Below are 22447 nucleotides of genomic sequence, written 5' to 3' on the forward strand. Positions count from 1 at the left end.
GGAAATAAGGTGCCCTTGTCTACAGTACACAGCTCCTGTGCAGACCTATGTGTCTCCGTGGTAACTGACTACAAACAAACCCTGTGTAGTCAGGCCCTACAGTCACATTGTCCCCTGCCTCTTATTAGTTGACCCAGTGTGAACCAGTGAGATGTCTGATCCTCGCTCGCTGAGGGTTGTTCTGCAAGTCGCTCATCTCTGGTTACATCTGATGTGTCAGGAACGTTGTTGTTGTCGTTGTGGTTTTCCATCACTTTGATCTCTTCTCTAAGGAATATTAAATATGGTATTGAAGCAGACAAGACGCTATTGTCCTCCCAGGTGACAATGGTACGACATAAGCTTGGAGCATCTGGTTGTACCAGCAGGTGGGGACTACAACGAAATTCCTTTCGTCTGGCACTCCTTCCGTGAGACACTCGAGGAACAGCCTAAAGCCGCAGAGGACGGACCCTCCTCCCTGGCATTAGATCTTACAAGATCATGATCAGCTGGAAAACCAATGGCTGCGGTGTAGTCCGCGCCCAACTGTACATGGAGCCAGAGTGCCGCAGCTTTGGTCACTCATCAACTGTACATGGAGCCGGAGTGCCGCAGCTTTGGTCACTCATCAACTGTACATGGAGCCAGAGTGCCGCAGCTTTGGTCACTCTCTCATCAACTGTACATGGAGCCGGAGTGCCGCAGCTTTGGTCACTCATCAACTGTACGTGGAGCCGGAGTGCCGCAGCTTTGGTCACTCATCAACTGTTCATGGAGCCAGAGTGCCGCAGCTTTGGTCACTCTCATCAACTGTACATGGAGCCGGAGTGCCGCAGCTTTGGTCACTCTCATCAACTGTACATGGAGCCGGAGTGCCGCAGCTTTGGTCACTCATCAACTGTACATGGAGCCGGAGTGCCACAGCTTTGGTCACTCTCTCATCAACTGTACATGGAGCCGGAGTGCCGCAGCTTTGGTCACTCGTTTATCAACTGTACATGGAGCCAGAGTACCACAGCTTTGGTCACTCGTTTATCAACTATACATGAACCCGCAGTGACACAGCTTTGGTCACTCTCTCATCAACTGTACAAGGAGCCACAGTGACACAGCCTTGGTGACAAGGTCATCAACTGTACATTGAGCCAGAGTACCAGAGCTTTGGTCACAAGCTTTGGTAACTCATTTATCAACTGTACATGGAGCCGGAGTGCCGCAGCATTGGTCACAAGGTCATCAACTGTACATGGAGCCGGAGTGCCGCAGCTTTGGTCACTCTCTCATCAACTGTACATGGAGCCGCAGTGCAACAGCCTTGGTGACAAGGTCATCAACTGTACATGGAGTCAGAGTGCCGCAGCTTTGGTCACAAGGTCATCAACCGTACATCGAGCCAGAGTGCCGCAGCATTGGCCACAAGGTCCTCAACTGTACATCGAGCCAGAGTGCCACAGCCTTGGTCACGAGGTCATCAACTGTACATGGAGCCAGAGTGCCGCAGCTTTGGTCACAAGGTCATCAACTGTACATCGAGCCAGAGTGCCGCAGCATTGGCCACAAGGTCCTCAACTGTACATCGAGCCAGAGTGCCGCAGCTTTGGTCACAAGGTCATCAACTGTACATCGAGCCAGAGTGCCGCAGCATTGGCCACAAGGTCCTCAACTGTACATCGAGCCAGAGTGCCGCAGCCTTGGTCACGAGGTCATCAACTGTACATGGAGCCGGAGTACCACAGCATTGGCCACAAGGTCATCAACTGTACATGGAGCCAGAGTGCCACAGCCTTGGTCACAAGGTCATCAACTGTACATGGAGCCAGAGCGCCGCAGCATTGGCCACAAGGTCATCAACTGTACATGGAGCCAGAGTGCCGCAGCTTTGGTCACAAGGTCATCAACCGTACATCGAGCCAGAGTGCCGCAGCATTGGCCACAAGGTCCTCAACTGTACATCGAGCCAGAGTGCCACAGCCTTGGTCACGAGGTCATCAACTGTACATGGAGCCAGAGTGCGGCAGCTTTGGTCACAAGGTCATCAACTGTACATCGAGCCAGAGTGCCGCAGCATTGGCCACAAGGTCCTCAACTGTACATCGAGCCAGAGTGCCGCAGCTTTCGTCACAAGGTCATCAACTGTACATCGAGCCAGAGTGCCGCAGCATTGGCCACAAGGTCCTCAACTGTACATCGAGCCAGAGTGCCGCAGCCTTGGTCACGAGGTCATCAACTGTACATGGAGCCGGAGTACCACAGCATTGGCCACAAGGTCATCAACTGTACATGGAGCCAGAGTGCCACAGCCTTGGTCACAAGGTCATCAACTGTACATGGAGCCAGAGTGCCGCAGCATTGGCCACAAGGTCATCAACTGTACATGGAGCCAGAGTGCCACAGCCTTGGTCACGAGGTCATCAACTGTACATGGAGCCAGAGTGCCGCAGCATTGGCCACAAGGTCATCAACTGTACATGGAGCTGGAGTGCCGCAGATTTGGCCACAAGGTCATCAACTGTACATGGAGCTGGAGTGCCGCAGATTTGGTCACAAGCTCATCAACTGTACATGGAGCCGGAGTGCCGCAGCTTAGGTCATGAGCTCATCAACCTTTTTCTGCCACAGCTGTTTTTCATTTTTGCACTTCCACTTTTTCCTTCACATGTTCCAAAACCCATAACTTTTTTATTTTTCCATCCACATCACTAGTTTTTTGAGGGACGGGTTATAATTTTGAATGGCACCGTTTATTTTACCATATAACGTACCGGGAAAGTGAGAAAGAAATTCCAAGTGTGGTAAAATGGTGAAGAAAAGGAATTCTAAGCTGGATTTTGGGGTTTATTGTGCAGTATATATGACCTGATTCTCTGGGTCATTACGGTTATGGTGAGAGCAAACTTGTCCAATTGTGTTTATTATTTTAGTGGTGTAAAAAAAAAAAAAATCAGAAATTTGTAGAAAAAAAAAATTCCCAATTGCTTCATTTTTCAATTTTTCCACCCAATGAGCTCCCTTTGTTAAATCTTTTTTACACTCTGACAATTATATTGGGACCATTTTTGGGTACATGCGATGTTTTGATCATCTTTTATTGCAGAGATTTGACAACTAAAACTTGGCAATTCTGGTATTATGATTTTTACGCTGCGACGTTCACCCTACTGGTTAGATCATTTTATATTTTGATAAATTCGCATTTTACAGATGTGGCGTTACCAATTATTTTTTTTAAGCCTTATGTTAATAGGGGTTGATTCAAATAATATAAATATATAATATACCGTATATATTTACAATAGGTGAAATAAGTATTTGATCCCTTGCTGATTTTGTAAGTTTGCCCACTGACAAAGACATGCACAATCTATCATTTTAAGGGCAGGTTAATTTTAACATTGAGAGTTAGAATATCAAAAATAAAATCCAGAAAATCACACTGTATAAATTATATAAATTTATTTGCACTTTGCAGTGAGAAATAAGTATTTGATCCCCTACCAACCATTATGAGCTCTGGCTCCTACAGACCAGTTAGATTCTCCTAATCAACTCGTTACCTGCATTAACCCTGCTGTTGTCTTCGGTCAAAAACGACCGATTTTGAACTTTAATATTTTTTAAAAAATTCAACATGCGGTTCTGAAACTTGTGGTTGATTGACTTTTCCTCATTTGAGGGGTTCTTACTATGCATATTTTTATATATATTTTTTTTTATGTTTACTTTTTGCTCCACAATTTTTTATACACTTGTACTCTTCGGTCAAAAATGACCGATAGCCTTTTATAGTGATCTCCAGCCATTTTGTGAGTAAAATAAAGGAGCTATAATCTCATTTTGGACTATATATTACATCTACTACTATTTATCAATTTATTTAGGTCCTTTTGGTCCATGCAGATTTATACATACATTTATTGTTTTTAGTTATAGTTTACAGTTGGATGAATCATTATTTTTGTATGTGCAAATATGTAATATGCATAAATATTCCAATAAAGCCATGTTAAATGTTTTGACAAAAAAAAAATTAAAAGTAAGTTTTTCTTTCCATTTTTCATTTGTTTATAAACAACCAGGTTCACATACAATATAATACTGCATAAATTATTCAATTAAAACACTTAAATTAGCTAAAAATCAATACTTTATTAGGTCCGGTCAAAAATGACTGGAAGATAACAAGTGTATAGTGGTAACCAGGAGAATAGCAGGGTTAAAGACAGCCGTCTTACATGGTCACCTTTATAAAAGTCTCCTGTCCACAGACTCAATTAGTCAGTCAGACTCTAACCTCTACAACATGGGCAACACCAAAGAGCTTTCTAAGGATGTCAGGGACAAGATCATAGACCTGCACAAAGCTGGAATGGGATTCAAAACCATAAGTAAGATGCGGGGTGAGAAGGAGACAACTGTTGGTGCAATAGTAAGAAAATGGAAGAAATACAAAATGACTGTCAATCGACATCAATCTGGGGCACTGTCCAAAATCTCACCTCGTGGGGTCTCCTTGATCATGAGGAAGGTGAGAGATCAGCCTAAAACTACACGGGGAACTTGTTAATGATCTCAAGGCAGCTGGGACCACAGTCACCAAGAAAACCATTGGTAAATGGTAACACATTACACCGTAAAGGTTTACAATCCTGCAGTGCCCGCAAGGTCCCCCTGCTCCAGAAGGCATATGTGCAGGCCGTCTGAAGTTTACCAATGAACACCTGGATGATTCTGTCAGTGATTGGGAGAAGGCGCTGTGGTCAGATGAGACAAATATTGAGGTCTTTGGCATTAACTCAACTCGCCGTGTTTTGAGGAAGAGAAATGCTGCCTATGACCCAAAAAATACCATCCCCACTGTCAAGCATGGAGGTGGAAACATTATGTTTTTGGGGGTGTTGCTCTGCTAAGGGCACAGGACTACTTCACCGCATCAATAGGTGAATGGATGGAGCCATGTATTGTACAATCCTGAGTGACAACCTCCTTCCCTCCGCCAGGACATTAAAATGGGTCGTGGCTGGGTCTTTCAGCAAGACAATTACCCAAAACATACAGTCAAGGCAACAAAGGAGTGGCTCAAAAAGAAGCACATTAAGGTCATGGAGTGGCCTAGCCAGTCTCCAGACCTTAATCCCATAGAAATCTTATGGAGGGAGTTGAAGCTCCGAGTTGCCAAGCAACAGCCTCAAAATCTTAATGATTTAGAGATGATCTGCGAAGAGGAGTAGACCAAAATTCCTCCTGACATGTGCGCAAACCTCATAATCAACTACAAAAAATGTCTGACTGCTGAGCTTGCCAACAAGGGTTTTGCCACCAAGTATTAAGTCTTGTTTGCCAGAGGGATTAAATACTTATTTCTCACTGCAAAATGCAAATACATGTATATAATTTATACAATGTGATTTTCTGGTTTTTGTTTTTGATATTCTATCTCTCAATTATAACATTAACCGACCCTTAAAATTATAGACCGTTCATGTCTTTATTTTATTGTAGTTATCTGAAAATCAATCAGTGAGCTCCTTGAGATAAGTGAGTTAATAACTCTTCTGAGCGCTTCTCAGCTGGTTTATGACCATGTAAAAGTTCAATTCTCCTTTGATGTGGTTCCTAGTCATAATTGTGTTGAAAGGACCTCAAAAAGATAAATTCCAATCAGAAGCAGCTCACTGATGAAATCTTAGTCAACTCATTCTGCAGTCAGCATTGTGCAGGTAAAAGAAAGAAAATAAGTTCCCTTTAAAAATGTTGAACTGTTAGAATCTTTCCCCCCAAACCATGAACATATTTGTGTAGTACTTTAATAGATTAGTCAATCGATCCCTTTATAACCCCAAAGTCCTGCTTCAGCATTGGGGGAGATGATGCACTCGCAGCTCCGCAGCCTGCGCTGCATTCCTGGACTCTCCTCTCGCTGATTGACATGTTACACTGGAGGCTTTTCAGGAGGCTTTTGGGTCCACTTCAAAAATGCCCCTCAAAACTCACTAAAAAACGCTTAAAAGCCTCGTCCTATACATTGTTAGTGAAAAGCACTTTGTCGTTCACATGTTCAGTGCTTTAAGTGCTTTTCTTTCTGTTCCATGTTTTGAACAACGCCTGGTGGGAAAAAAATGGGGGTGCAGTCTGTTCAGGAGCTCCTGATGGAATCTGCTCCAAACCAGGCTCTGTCCAATCAAAAGGCTGCAACAGAGGGGAAAAAAAAACAACATAAATTCTTCACTTCAGGAAATAAAATAAAAAACTCCTCCAAAAACTCCACAAAGAAGGAGCATAGCCTAAGATGTTTCACTAGAAAACCCATCGTTTTTGACTGCTTCCTAAAAAACCTTAGTGTACACAGAGCCTAAGTCAGTGTCCGGATAATAAGTCGCTGCCAACACCCATCCGATTCTGAGAAGTTTCTCCAGTCATACGACAAACACTATGTGAGACAGCAGGTCACCGGTGCGGTGCCGTGATGCTGGACCGGTGTTGGAAACCAACGAAGATGGCGACTAAAAGGATGTGACTGGTAACAGAGGGACAAAAGTCACCGTATTGCTGCCTCCAACACATGAGAGCAGGGAGAGAGTTTTCTTCCTTCTGGAAGAAAGCTCATTTGCATGTTTTTTCCCAGGGAGCATTGCCTGACCAGTAACACGTCCTACACCACATGAAGATCTCATAAGACTGACTGAAAGGGCAGGAAAACTGAGAAATGGCATTAAACAGATCCCAGATTTCTTATATTTGATGATTTTGTTAGTTTGTAATAAGTTCGCTTTTAACTTTTTTTTCTGAACTTGTGAAAGTTACAAGAAAAGCAGCAACTTTCACAAACTTTCTAAGGCTACGTTCACATTTGCGGCCAGCGCCGCAGCGTCGGGCGCCGCAGCGGCGCCGCATGCGTCATGCGCCCCTATATTTAACATGGGGGCGCATGGACATGCGGCGCACTTGCGTTTTGCGCCGCATGCGTCGCTGCGGCGCCCGCGTCGGGGCGCAGAGGACGCAGCAAGTTGCATTTTTGCTGCGTCCAAATTCAATGAAAAAAACGACGCATGCGGCGCAAAACGCAGCGTTGTGCATGCGTTTTGCTGCGTTTTTGTTTGCGTTGTGCGCTGCGGCGCCGACGCTGCGGCGCACAACGCAAATGTGAACGTAGCCTTAGTTGAGTATTCGCAGTATAACTGGCTCCCAGGTTTGTGTACACAGTGGACACTGGAATCTGCTACACTGTATCTCTTCTGAGAATGAATCGCTCGCTGCAGGATCTGATACAATGTATCTCTTCTGAGAATGAATCGCTCACTGCAGGATCTGATACAATGTATCTCTTCTGTCCATGAATCGCTCACTGCAGGATCCTCGCTTCCTGGGATCTCTAGAACACAATCTGATCTTCTAGAAGATAAGTCTTCCCACTAAAGACTTTTTTTATGTCTGATTTTACAAGGGCATTTTGCCAATTTATGTTATTTCCACATCTTCTATGCCCCCCGGCCGGCTGATTGCACTTTATATAGACAGTGCGCTTAAGGACAAAGCTTCAAAGTCTTCATACAGGAGCAGTGTGTTATCACAGCACGGTTGTCACCAGCAGCTCAGATGTGTCTACGCCTGGTATAATCGGTGTGAACATCTGTGCTGCACAATGCAAACATTTATACCAGCCTCCCGTCATTGCAGGGTGTGCTGAGAAATATCACTGCAATCAGTGACATCACAGCGAGCGTCCGTCCACTGCCGAGACTGCATCACCGGGACGGGCTTCTGCTCTACATTACAGCTCTAGTGTCTGGGCTCATCTGCCAGGCTCAGTCCTGTTAGTACTGTACAGTCATGACCAAAAGTGTTGGCACCCTTGAAATTGTTCAGGAAAATTAAGTATTTCTCCCAGAAAATTATATCAATTACACGTTTATTTCCTTTTGTTTATTAGAACAGCACAAAAAAAACTGAGAAAAATTAGCCATAATTTCCAAAAAATAGGCTGGAAATAATTGTTGGCACCTTTCCAAAATTGTGGGTAAACCGTTTTGTTTCAAGCATGTGATGCTCGATCAAACTCACATGTGGCAAGTAACAGGTGTGGGCAATATGAAAAATCACACCTGATACCAGATAAAAGGGGAGAAGTTGGCTGTCTGCATTTGAAAAAAATGAAATGCTATGGCAGGAAACCCAGAAGGACCCCACTGCTGACATAGAGACATAAAGAAGCTGGACTGCAGTTTTCCAAAAAATAAATGAGTAAGCCTTCTGGGAAAGCGTACTGTGGACAGATGAGACCAAGCTAGAGCTTTTTGGTAAAGCACATCATTCTACTGTTTACTGGACAACAAATGAGGTAAAATAAAAAGAACACCATACCTACAGTCAAATACGGTGAAGGATCAAAGATGTTTTGGGGTTCTTTTGCTGCCTCTGGCACTGGGTGCCTTAACTATGTGCAAGGTATCACGAAATCTGAAGATTACCAAAGGATTTTGGTGGTCAATGTCAAAAATTTGGGTTTGCATCCTTGATCATGAGTCTTCCAGAAGAACAATGGCCACAAACATACTTCATGAAGCCCCCAGAAATGGATTGACACAAAGTCCTGGAGAGTTGTAAAGTGGCAGCAATGAGTCCGGGTCTAAATCTCATTGATCACCTGTGGAGAGATCTTAAAATTGCTGTTGGGAGAAGGCGCCTTCATATATCAGACCTGGAGGAGGTTACAAAAGAATAGTCCTCCAAAGCTCCAGCTGAGAGCAGTAAGAAGCTTGTTGGTGGTTATAGGTATGGATTGATTGCAGTTATTTATTCTAAAGGGCGTGCAAACAAATATTAAGATGACTTTTTGGCCATGAGGAGACTACTCGCTTCCCTAAAGGGGTTGTTCAGAATTCGGAAATCATAGTTGCTTTCTGCTAAAAACAGAGCCATGGCTGTCCATAAATTGTGTCTGGAATGGCAGCCCAGCTCCTTTAGAATGTGTGGAGCAAGGCTGCAATACCAAATACAACCAATGGACAGGTGTGGCACTGTTGTAGGAGTGCATCAGGTTGGATTTAAACATGCACAATACTTTGTTACAACAGATAAGTGTTTCCCTATCAATTGGGTAGCTACTTCACTTTAATTATGGCAGTAAACATGCACACAGGAAAATTAGCATTGGTGGCTGAAAACTGGAGGCTGCAACCATTTGTAATAAATATTAGTAGATGCTAAATACTCACTCCTGCCTAAATTCTATGTTCAGCAGGTTGGAGAGAACTGGTTGGTGAAAACCCCTCTGTATTATACTCAAGAGCTGCACTCACTAGTCTCCTGGTGCAGTCACTGTGTACAAAACATATATTACATTACTTATCCTGTATTATACCCCAGAGCTGCACTCACTATTCTCCTGGTGCAGTCACTGTGTACATACATTACATTACTGATCCTGAGTTCAGCTCTGAAGCCTGCAGAATTATAAATACAGCTCTGAAGTCTGACATGTGAAAACTGTGAGGGTTACAAGGAAGCTGGTTTTGGCAGTCATACTGCCCCATTTGTGCCACACTCCAGCACCTCCAGTTTTGAACTAGTTAACATGTTGCACTGCCTTTATATCACAGAACAAGGGTGTTTTAGTATTATTTTTTCACGCTGGCAACTCTAAAGGGAAGCCCATCCCTGCCCAGTATTGTTGTTTGACAGAGTTAATCAGATCATTTAATCCTGTTGTGGAAATATTGGGCCTCATATCAAAACAATAGAGACCGGAGCCTGTTCTGGTTAAACTTCAACCAGCAAGTAACAGCGCAGGCGGCCTTAACCTTTATCCCAAAGGAGCAGAGTCCCTTAATGTTGTGTCTGTTGCCGTGATAAGGGAGGTGCTGCTCAGTCGGAGGCCAAACTTCAGATTGATTCTAGATGCCCTGTACCCGCTGCACCCAGGGACAGATAGGGAGAATGACCCAGGACCTGCCCAATGACTCAGGACTTCCTCGGCAGACAGGAGCTGAACATTCAGGACCATGATGCTTTCCACTAGGCGCCACATTCAAAGTAAGGAGGAGAGAACTGACCAAAGGAATCTGCACTGACCTCCAAAAATAAAACAATGATGATACCAGTAAAAAAATCAGAAGTGACAAGATTTGTAATGTAATGTTCTCATTATTTACCTCCACTGATTAATGTACAAAAGATATAACTAGTCTAATACTGCCCCATGTACAATATTATAACTGCTATATTCTTCTACATAGGGAGCAGTATTATAGTAGTTATATTCTTGTACATAGTGGGCAGTATTATAGTAGTTACATAGTTATTAAGGTTGAAGGAAAACTTTAAGTCCATCTAGTTCAACTGCTATAATACTGCCCCTATGTACAATAATATAACTACTATAATACTGCTCCTATGTACAAGAATATAGCTACTATAATACTGCCCCTATGTACAATAATATAACTACTATAATACTGCTCCTATGTACAAGAATATAGCTACTATAATACTGTCCCTATGTACAAGAATATAATTACTATAATACTGCTCCTATGTACAAGAATATAACTACTATAATACTGCTCCTATGTACTATAATATAACAACTATAATACTGCCCTCTATGTACAAGGATATAATTACTATAATACGGCCTCTATGTACAAGGATATAACTACTATAATACTGCTCCTATGTACAAGAATATAACTACTATAATACTGCACTTATGTACAAGAATATAACTACTGTAATACTGCTCCTATGTACAAGAATATAACTACTATAATACTGCCCCTATGTACAAGAATATAACTACTATAATACTGCCCCTATGTACAAGAATATAACTACTATAATACTGCTCCTATGTACAAGAATATAACTACTATAATACTGCCCCTATGTACAAGAATATAACAACTATAATACTGCTCCTATGTACAAGAATATAACTACTATAATACTGCCCCTATGTACAAGAATATAACTACTATAATACTGCTCCTATGTACAAGAATATAACTACTATAATACTGCCCCTATGTACAAGAATATAACTACTATAATACTGCCCCTATGTACAAGAATATAACTACTATAATACTGCCCCTATGTACAAGAATATAACTACTATAATACTGCCCCTATGTACAAGAATATAACTACTATAATACTGCCCCTATGTACAAGAATATAACTACTATAATACTGCCCCTATGTACAAGAATATAACTACTATAATACTGCTCCTATGTACAAGAATATAACTACTATAATACTGCCCCTATGTACAAGAATATAACTACTATAATACTGCCCCTATGTACAAGAATATAACTACTATAATACTGCCCCTATGTACAAGAATATAACTACTATAATACTGCCACTATGTACAACAATATAACTATTATAACACTGCCCTCTATGTACTAGGATATAACTACTGTAATACTTGAAAAGAAATGACAATGTCTAAGTGGGCACAACCGTTGAAACGCGTATGATTTTAATGCACTTTAAGCCTGTGACTGTCACTGGTAGGAATCACCCGTTTTTTTGTCTCTGGATATAAAAAAGGATTTTGGACTTATGTGCTTTTAATGAAAATGGAATTAAAGGTATTTTTTATGGACATCACCCACGCTGGACTTATGCTTCACCTACTATAATACTGCTCCTATTTACAGGAATATAATACTGCTCCTATGTACAATAATATAACTACTATAATACTGCTCCTATGTACAAGAATATAACTACTATAACACAACATAATAATTCTACCGAGTAATGTATTGGGGCCACACTTTGTCAGCAGCGGATACCTTGTGTAGATTATCATCACTGTAGATCATTTTCCTCCAGTTTAAAAGTCCTGATAAAACTGCAATTAAATAACATTGTACAATGTGTGGAAACAGACATAGATGCATTTGCTATTGACTTCCATCATTCTAGTCGTCCTCTACCTCTGGATCTCCAGCCGTGAAAAACCTATCACTCCCAGTTGGGTACATGCTGGGGGTTGTATTTGCATACTTTGGGTACCAGTGATTTAGGTCTTTTCTTTGCCTCGAGCTAATGTGGAGTTTGCAATAATTCTCTCCACTTTATGGCAATCATCCATTGACCGCCATCCTCACCCATCTCTTGTTGGCTGATAACAGGGAGCAATAGACATTTTGTGGATTGGGTGACCCCGGGATGCTGTGTCTGACTCCATCCTGTTCTCACAGACTTGGTCACACTGACAGATCCATAGAACAGCAGGCAGTGGAGGGAGCAGCGGGCAGGACAGGGAGAGGTCTCCTCAGGGGTCTCATCTCTCCAGCCAGTAATAGAACATAACCAAAGGGGGTTAACCCTCTCTTGACTGTGATTATGAATAAATTCCCATGCTACAGTATGTGGTTCCTCAAGCTCATGGACAGTGACCAGCAGCTCCCAGTATAATTTGCATGCACCAGTCAGGAATAACCAGTGAGTATCACTGCCACTTCCACCACCTGTCCATAACTGCACAAAATGGGGTTTAACAGTGAAAAGCAAGAATGATTGGAAACGTGCATAGTTTGTCAGCGTTGGTTTCATTGTCTGGCAGGGCAACATGGGTCTTCTGGTTCTACATTGTGCCACCAACAAAAGTATATTGTAATCAACAGATCTTGGAATAATAAATATTTCCACAATCGGATGTGTTTATAAAAAAATGTTCCTGTGCTGAGATAATCTTATACATGTCCTCTGCTGTGTACTGTGTAATGGCCGTGTCTGACCATGCAGGAACATAGTCTGATCACACCACAGCTCCCGGGCAGGGGAGGACGCCGAAGAGTATACAGACAGGACAGCCGGGGATCGCAGCAGATGCTTTTTGTGAGATAAAGCATTTCCCTGCCTGCTTTTAAACAATATGTTACCACAAAGAAATAATCAGCTGTGATCCCGGCAGTCCTGTCTGTAAACTCTTCTGCGTCCTCCCCCGCCCAGGAGATGTGGTATGATCAGACCATGTTCCTGCACGGTCAGACACGGCCATTACACAGCACACAGCAGGGGACATTTATAAGATTATCTCGGGACAGGAATATTTTTCTAAACACATCCAATTGTAGAGTTTACTCTTATTCCAAGATCAATTGATTAAAATAGTGGTACAACCCCTTTATTGTAAAAGAAAAGCCAAGATGCCCCACAGTGATGCAAAGTATACGTGGTATGTTCTGTGCCAGGAGCCCGCTCAGTGCAATAATGCATGGTCAGCACGGTGGCTCAGGGGTTAGCACTGTTGCTTTGCAGCTCTGGAGTCCTGGGTTCAAATCCCAGCAAGAAGAACATCTGCAAGGAGTTTGTATGTTCTCCCCGTGTTTGTGTGGATTTCATCCGGGTACTCTGGATTTCTCCCACATTCCAAAGACATACTGATATGAAATCCAAATCGTGAGCCCCATTGGGGACATCGATGATAATTTATGTAAAAATGTATCAGTGGTATATTATGCACCAGGTGCCCCCTCAGCTAATCAAATTTACAGACAATGCAAAGCTATTAGGGATAGCCAACACTAGAGAAGACAGAGAAAGGATTCAGAAGGATCTAGATAATCTTGAACAATGAGCAGAGACTAATAGAATCGTGTTTAACAGGGAGAAATACAAGATTCTACATCTGGGCAAGAAAAACGAAAATTACATTTATAGAATGGGTGGAATACAACTAAGCAACAGCACGTGTGAAAAAGACTTGGGTATACTAATAGATCACAGACTGCACAGGAGTCAACAGTGTGATGCAGCAGCAAGAAAGGCAAACACAGTTCTAGGATGTATTAAGAGAAGCATAGAGTCTAGATCACGTGAAGTCATTATCCCCCTCTACTCCTCCTTGGTCAGGCCTCATCTGGAATACTGTGTCCAGTTCTAGACTTCACATTTTAAAAAAGACATTGAAAAACTGGAGCAAGTTCAGAGAAGAGCGACCAGGATGGTGAGCGGACTGCAAAGTATGTCCTACGAGGAACGGTTAAAGGATCTGGGAATGTTTAACTACAAAAAAAGAAGAGGAGACTTAATAGCTGTCTGCAAATATCTGAAGGGCTGTCACAGTGTAGAGGGATCATCCTTATTCTCATTTGCACAAGGAAACACGAGAAGCAATGGCATGAAACTGAAAGGGAGAAGATACAGATTAGATATTAGAAAAAAAATTTTGACAGTAAGAGTGATGAATGAGAGGAACAGGCGGCCCCGAGAGGTGGTGAGTAGTGATCAGCGAATATACTCATTACTCGAGATTTCTCGAGCACGTTCGGGGGTCCTCCGAGTATTTTTTAGTGCTCGGAGATTTAGTTTTCGTTGCCGCAGCTGAATGATTTACATCTCTTAGCCAACTTGATTACTTGTGGGGATTTCCTAGCAACCAGGCAACCCCCACATGTACTTATGCTGGCTAACAGATGTAAATCAGCAGCGGCGATGAAAACTAAAAAATACTCGGAGGACCCTCGAGCATGCTTGAGCAATCTCGAGTAACGAGTTTATTTTCTCATCACTAGTGGTGAGTTCTCCTTCAATGGAAGTCTTCAGAGGCTGGACAGACATCTGTCTGGGATGAGTTTGTGAATCCTGCATTGAGCAGAGGGTTGGACACGATGACCCTGGAGGTCCCTTCCAATTCTAACATTCTATGATTCTCAGTGATACAATGTATGGGCAGCACGGTGGCTCAGGGGTTAGCACTGTTGTTTTGCAGCTCTGGGATCCTGGGTTTAAATCCCACCAAGGACAACACATCTGCAAGGGGTTTGTATGTTCTCCCCGTGTTTGTGTGGATTTCGTCCAGGTTCTCCAGATTTCTCCCACATTCCAAAGACATACTGATAGGGAATCTAGAGTGTGTCCCCAATGGGGACAGCGATGATAATGTCTGTAAAGCGCTGCGAATGATAGTGCTATATAAGTAATATATAATAAACAATCAGTGGTTTATTCTACACCAGGTGCCCCCTCAGTGGTGTATTCTGCACCAGGTGCCCCCTCAGTGGTGTATTCTGCACCAGGTGCCCCCTCAGTGGTGTATTCTGCATCAGGTGCCCCTCAGTGGTGTATTCTGCAACAGGTGCCCCGTCAGTGATGTATTCTGCACCAGGTGCCCCCTCAGTGGTGTATTCTGCTCCAGGTGTCCCCTCAGTGATGTATTCTGCACCAGGTGCCCCCAAAGTGGTGTATTCTGCACCAGGTGCCCCCTCAGTGGTGTATTCTGCACCAGGTGCCCCCTCGGTGGTATATTCTGCACCAGGTGCCCCTCAGTGGTGTATTCTGCACCAGGTGCCCCCTCAGTGGTGTATTCTGCACCAGGTGCCCCCTCAGTGGTGTATTCTGCACCAGGTGCCCCCTCAGTGATGTATTCTGCACCAGGTGCCCCCTCAGTGATGTATTCTGCACTAGGTGCCCCCTCAGTGGTGTATTCTGCACCAGGTGCCCCCTCAGTGATGTATTTTGATCCAGGTGCCCCCTCAGTGGTGCATTCTGCACCAGGTGCCCCCTCAGTGGTGTATTCTGCACCAGGTGCCCCTTCAGTGTTATGTTCTGCACCAGGTGCCCCCTCAGTGGTGTATTCTGCACCAGGTGCCCCCTCAGTGGTGTATTCTGCACCAGGTGCCCTCTCAGTGGTGTATTCTGCACCAGGTGCCCTCTCAGTGGTGTATTCTGCTCCAGGTGCCCCTTCAGTGTTATGTTCTGCACCAGGTGCCCCCTCAGTGGTGTATTCTGCACCAGGTGCCCCCTTAGTGGTGTATTCTGCACCAGGTGCCCCCTCGGTGGTGTATTCTGCAACAGGTGCCCCCTCGGTGGTGTATTCTGCTCCAGATGCCCCCTCAGTGTTATGTTTTGCACCAGGTGCCCCCTCAATGATGTATTCTGCACCAGATGTCCCCTCAGTGGTGTATTCCGCACCAGGTGCCCCCTCAGTGTTATGTTTTGCACCAGGTGCCCCCTCAGTGATGTATTCTGCACCAGGTGCCCCCTCAGTGTTATGTTTTGCACCAGGTGCCCCCTCAGTGATGTATTCTGCACCAGGTGCCCCCTCAGTGTTATGTTTTGCACCAGGTGCCCCCTCAGTGATTTATTCTGCACCAGGTGCCCCCTCAGTGATTTATTCTGCACCAGGTGCCCCCTCAGTGATGTATTCTGCACCAGGTGCCCCCTCAGTGTTATGTTTTGCACCGGGTGCCCCCTCAGTGTTGTGTTTTGCACCAGGTGCCCCCTCAGTGGTGTATTCTGCACCAGGTGCCCCCTCAGTGGTGTATTCTGCACCAGGTGCCCCCTCAGTGATGTATTCTGCACCAGGTGCCCCCTCAGTGTTATGTTTTGCTCCAGGTGCCCCCTCAGTGTTATGTTTTGCACCAGGTACCCCCTCAGTGATGTATTCTGCACCAGGTGCCCCTTCAGTGTTGTGTTTTGCACCAGGTGGCCCCTCAGTGGTGCATTCTGCACCAGGTGTCCCCTCAGTGGTGTATTCTGCACCAGGTGCCCCCAGGGTGGTGTATTCTGCACCAGGTGCCCCCCTCAGTGATGTATTCTGCACCAGGTGCCCCCTCAGTGATTTATTCTGCACCAGGTGCCCCCTCAGTGATTTATTCTGCACCAGGTGCCCCCTAAGTGTTATGTTTGCACCAGGTGCCCCCTCAGTGATGTATTCTGCACCAGGTGCCCCCTCAGTGATGTATTCTGCACCAGGTGCCCCCTCAGTGATTTATTCTGCACCAGGTGCCCCCTCAGTGATTTATTCTGCACCAGGTGCCCCCTCAGTGATGTATTCTGCACCAGGTGCCCCCTCAGTGTTATGTTTTGCACCAGGTGCCCCCTCAGTGATGTATTCTGCACCAGGTGCCCCCTCAGTGATTTATTCTGCACCAGGTGCCCCCTCAGTGATGTATTCTGCACCAGGTGCCCCCTCAGTGTTATGTTTTTCACCAGGTGCCCCCTCAGTGTTATGTTTTGCACCAGGTGCCCCCTCAGTGTTATGTTTTGCACCAGGTGCCCCCTCAGTGTTATGTTTTGCACCAGGTGCCCCCTCAGTGGTGTATTCTGCACCAGGTGCCCCCTCAGTGGTGTATTCTGCACCAGGTTCCCCCAGGGTGGTGTATTCTGCACCAGGTGCCCCCCTCAGTGGTAGGTTTTGCACCAGGTGCCCCCTAAGTGTTATGTTTGCACCAGGTGCCCCCTCAGTGATGTATTCTGCACCAGGTGCCCCCTCAGTGGTATATTCTGCTCCAGGTGCCCCCTCAGTGGTGTATTCTGCACCATGTGCCCCCTCAGTGGTATATTCTGCTCCAGGTGCCCCCTCAGTGGTGTATTCTGCACCAGGTGCCCCCTCAGTGGTGTATTCTGCACCATGTGCCCCCTCAGTGGTATATTCTGCTCCAGGTGCCCCCTCAGTGGTGTATTCTGCACCATGTGCCCCCTCAGTGGTATATTCTGCTCCAGGTGCCCCCTCAGTGATGTATTCTGCACCAGGTGCCCCCTCAGTGGTGTATTCTGCACCAGGTGCCCCCTCAGTGGTATATTCTGCTCCAGGTGCCCCCTCAGTGGTGTATTCTGCACCATGTGCCCCCTCAGTGGTGTATTCTGCACCAGGTGCCCCCTCAGTGGTGTAGTCTGCACCAGGTGCCCCCTCAGTGGTGTATTCTGCACCAGGTGCCCCCTCAGTGATGTATTCTGCACCAGGTGCCCCCTCAGTGTTATGTTTTGCTCCAGGTGCCCCCTCAGTGTTATGTTTTGCACCAGGTACCACCTCAGTGATGTATTCTGCTCCAGGTGCCCCTTCAGTGTTGTGTTTTGCACCAGGTGGCCCCTCAGTGGTGCATTCTGCACCAGGTGTCCCCTCAGTGGTGTATTCTGCACCAGGTGCCCCCAGGGTGGTGTATTCTGCACCAGGTGCCCCCCTCAGTGGTAGGTTTTGCACCAGGTGCCCCCTAAGTGTTATGTTTGCACCAGGTGCCCCCTCAGTGATGTATTCTGCACCAGGTGCCCCCTCAGTGATGTATTCTGCACCAGGTGCCCCCTCAGTGATTTATTCTGCACCAGGTGCCCCCTCAGTGATTTATTCTGCACCAGGTGCCCCCTCAGTGATGTATTCTGCACCAGGTGCCCCCTCAGTGTTATGTTTTGCACCAGGTGCCCCCTCAGTGATGTATTCTGCACCAGGTGCCCCCAGGGTGGTGTATTCTGCACCAGGTGCCCCCCTCAGTGGTAGGTTTTGCACCAGGTGCCCCCTAAGTGTTATGTTTGCACCAGGTGCCCCCTCAGTGATGTATTCTGCACCAGGTGCCCCCTCAGTGGTATATTCTGCACCATGTGCCCCCTCAGTGGCATATTCTGCTCCAGGTGCCCCCTCAGTGGTGTATTCTGCACCAGGTGCCCCCTCAGTGGTGTATTCTGCACCATGTGCCCCCTCAGTGGTATATTCTGCTCCAGGTGCCCCCTCAGTGGTGTATTCTGCACCATGTGCCCCCTCAGTGGTATATTCTGCTCCAGGTGCCCCCTCAGTGATGTATTCTGCACCAGGTGCCCCCTCAGTGGTGTATTCTGCACCAGGTGCCCCCTCAGTGGTATATTCTGCTCCAGGTGCCCCCTCGGTGTATTCTGCACCAGGTGCCCCCTCAGTGGTGTATTCTGCACCAGGTGCCCCCTCAGTGGTGTATTCTGCACCAGGTGCCCCCTCAGTGGTGTATTCTGCACCAGGTGCCCCCTCAGTGATGTATTCTGCACCAGGTGCCCCCTCAGTGTTATGTTTTGCTCCAGGTGCCCCCTCAGTGTTATGTTTTGCACCAGGTACCCCCTCAGTGATGTATTCTGCACCAGGTGCCCCTTCAGTGTTGTGTTTTGCACCAGGTGGCCCCTCAGTGGTGCATTCTGCACCAGGTGTCCCCTCAGTGGTGTATTCTGCACCAGGTGCCCCCAGGGTGGTGTATTCTGCACCAGGTGCCCCCCTCAGTGGTAGGTTTTGCACCAGGTGCCCCCTAAGTGTTATGTTTGCACCAGGTGCCCCCTCAGTGATGTATTCTGCACCAGGTGCCCCCTCAGTGATTTATTCTGCACCAGGTGCCCCCTCAGTGATTTATTCTGCACCAGGTGCCCCCTCAGTGTTATGTTTTGCACCAGGTGCCCCCTCAGTGATGTATTCTGCACCAGGTGCCCCCTCAGTGATTTATTCTGCACCAGGTGCCCCCTCAGTGATGTATTCTGCACCAGGTGCCCCCTCAGTGTTATGTTTTTCACCAGGTGCCCCCTCAGTGTTATGTTTTGCACCAGGTGCCCCCTCAGTGTTATGTTTTGCACCAGGTGCCCCCTCAGTGTTATGTTTTGCACCAGGTGCCCCCTCAGTGGTGTATTCTGCACCAGGTGTCCCCTCAGTGGTGTATTCTGCACCAGGTGCCCCTTCAGTGTTATGTTTTGCTCCAGGTGCCCCCTCAGTGTTATCTTTTGCACCAGGTACCCCCTCAGTGATGTATTCTGCACCAGGTGCCCCTTCAGTGTTGTGTTTTGCACCAGGTGGCCCCTCAGTGGTGCATTCTGCACCAGGTGTCCCCTCAGTGGTGTATTCTGCACCAGGTGCCCCCAGGGTGGTGTATTCTGCACCAGGCGCCCCCCTCAGTGGTAGGTTTTGCACCAGGTGCCCCCTAAGTGTTATGTTTGCACCAGGTGCCCCCTCAGTGATGTATTCTGCACCAGGTGCCCCCTCAGTGGTATATTCTGCTCCAGGTGCCCCCTCAGTGGTGTATTCTGCACCATGTGCCCCCTCAGTGGTATATTCTGCTCCAGGTGCCCCCTCAGTGGTGTATTCTGCACCAGGTGCCCCCTCAGTGGTGTATTCTGCTCCAGGTGCCCCCTCAGTGATGTATTCTGCTCCAGGTGCCCCCTCAGTGGTGTATTCTGCACCAGGTGCCCCCTCAGTGGTGTATTCTGCACCATGTGCCCCCTCAGTGGTGTATTCTGCTCCAGGTGCCCCCTCAGTGATGTATTCTGCTCCAGGTGCCCCCTCAGTGGTGTATTCTGCACCAGGTGCCCCCTCAGTGGTGTATTCTGCACCATGTGCCCCCTCAGTGGTGTATTCTGCTCCAGGTGCCCCCTCAGTGATGTATTCTGCTCCAGGTGCCCCCTCAGTGGTGTATTCTGCACCAGGTGCCCCCTCAGTGGTGTATTCTGCACCAGGTGCCCCCTCAGTGGTATATTCTGCTCCAGGTGCCCCCTCAGTGGTGTATTCTGCACCAGGTGCCCCCTCAGTGGTATATTCTGCTCCAGGTGCCCCCTCAGTGGTGTATTCTGCACTATGTGCCCCCTCAGTGGTATATTCTGCTCCAGGTGCCCCCTCAGTGGTGTATTCTGCACCATGTGCCCCCTCAGTGGTATATTCTGCTCCAGGTGCCCCCTCAGTGGTGTATTCTGCTCCAGGTGCCCCCTCAGTGGTATATTCTGCTCCAGGTGCCCCCTCAGTGGTGTGTTCTGCACCAGGTGCCCCCTCAGTGGTGTGTTCTGCACCAGGTGCCCCCTCAGTGGTGTATTCTGCTCCAGGTGCCCCCTCAGTGGTGTATTCTGCACCAGGTGCCCCCTCAGTGGTGTATTCTGCACCATGTGCCCCCTCAGTGGTGTATTCTGCTCCAGGTGCCCCCTCAGTGATGTATTCTGCACCAGGTGCCCCCTCAGTGTTATGTTTTGCACCAGGTGCCCCCTCAGTGTTATGTTTTGCACCAGGTGCCCCCCCTCGGCTCACATGTGGCAGCACACACTGACAGCTCCGGTGACAGCTCAGTGACATCCTCCGGCTGACTTGCTGCTGCTGATGCTGGAGCCCCCGCCCGCCCTGCAGAGGTGACCCGGCGGCCGCACGGATTATTATAGGTGACGGGTGAGAGGAGCAGTGGGCGTGAGAGTGAGTGCGAGCTCCGCAGACCCCGGTATATAGAGCGCCCCCTCCTCCCGTGTGATCCAGGTGCCAAAACAAACCGCCTGAACTATTTATTACGGGCGGACAGTGCAGAGCGGCACAAGAGCAGAGCACAGCCCGACCTGAGGAGCGCAGACCCAGGAGCGCATTACCCGGAGCGCATTACCAGGAGCGCAGACCCCGGAGCGCAATACCAGGAGCGCAGACCCCGGAGCGCAATACCAGGAGCGCAGACCCCGGAGCGCAGAATTACCAGGAGCGCAGACCCCGGAGCGCAATACCAGGAGCGCAGACCCCGGAGCGCAGCACTGGGGCGCAGGCAGAACCCACTGGACTTCGCGCCGGACGCAGAGACTTCGCCGCTGACCGGAGATCACAGGAGCGGGAGTGTCGCTGGGGGCAGGAGCGGCGGATGGAGCTCCCGTGATCCAGGGCAGCCCCAGGGAGCACCGGACGCCCCATGCAGCTGCCCCCCCTGCTCGTGCTGCTGCTCTGCGGCGCTGCGCTGCTCCTGAGCCCGGCGGTGCACGGCTGTGGGCCGGGCAGGGTGGTGGGCAGGAGGCGAAGACCTGCCAAGCTCAGCCCGCTCTCCTACAAGCAGTTCAGCCCCAATGTGCCCGAGAAGACGCTGGGGGCCAGCGGGAGGTACGAGGGCAAGATCGCCCGCAACTCGGAGCGCTTCAAGGAGCTCACCCCCAACTACAACGCGGACATTATCTTCAAGGACGAGGAGAACACGGGGGCAGACAGACTCATGACCCAGGTGAGGGCACAGGTGTGCGGGAGAATGGCACATAGGACGATGAGACGGGCACAGGTGAGGGAGAATGGCACACAGGAGGGAGATGAGACGGGCACAGGTGAGGGAGAATGGCACACAGGAGGGCGATGAGACTGGCACAGGTGAGGGAGAATGGCACATAAGATGAGACTGGCACAGGTGAGGGAGAATGGCACATAGGATGAGACTGCCACAGGTGTGCGGGAGAATGGCACATAGGACGATGAGACTGGCACAGGTGAGGGAGAATGGCACATAGGAAGGCGATGAGACTGGCACAGGTGTAGATAGAGAATGGCACATAGGAGGGAGATGAGACTGGCACAGGTGAGGAGAATGGCACATAGAAGGGCGATGAGAATGGCACAGGTGTGAGGGAGAATGGCACATATGAGGGTGATGAGACTGGCACAGGTGAGGGAGACTGGCACACAAGAGGGCGATGAGATTGGCATAGGTGAGGAGAATGGCACATAGGAGGGCGATGAGACTGGCACAGGTGAGGAAGAATGGCACACAGGAGGGCGATGAGACTGGGCAGCTGTGAGGGAAAATGGCACAGGAGGTTTATGAGATTGGCTCAGGTGTGGATAGAGAATGGAACATAGGGCGATGAGACTAGTAGGGGTGTGACAAGCAGGGGGGACGTTGGCACTTATTAGGTTATGATGGAGCACATGTGGAAGGTTCAGGTTGGCACAGGGCAGGGGCACAGGTCTGGGATGAGAACATTGGCACATATAAGACTGATGGTA

General features: G+C 47.7%; 1 protein-coding gene and 1 long non-coding RNA gene across 3 annotated transcripts in view; one reads left to right on the forward strand and one right to left on the reverse strand.

Annotated features, from left to right (window-relative positions):
* Positions 1-22447, reverse strand: part of LOC143784662 (uncharacterized) — a 260577-nt gene that overhangs the window by 87209 nt on the left and 150921 nt on the right. The gene's annotated exons all lie outside the window — the stretch shown is intronic.
* Positions 20824-22447, forward strand: part of IHH (Indian hedgehog signaling molecule) — a 75452-nt gene continuing 73828 nt past the window's right edge. Inside the window, exon 1 of one of the 2 annotated variants that reach the window (XM_077273173.1) lies at positions 20824-21674. In XM_077273173.1, the coding sequence (XP_077129288.1) occupies positions 21372-21674 (303 nt within the window). In that variant the 5' untranslated portion in view covers positions 20824-21371. The remainder of the gene's footprint in view (positions 21675-22447) is intronic. The other variant, XM_077273174.1, reaches the window with a different exon arrangement.

This window comes from Ranitomeya variabilis, chromosome 7 (genome assembly GCF_051348905.1).
Source record: "Ranitomeya variabilis isolate aRanVar5 chromosome 7, aRanVar5.hap1, whole genome shotgun sequence".
NCBI lineage: Eukaryota > Metazoa > Chordata > Amphibia > Anura > Dendrobatidae > Ranitomeya > Ranitomeya variabilis.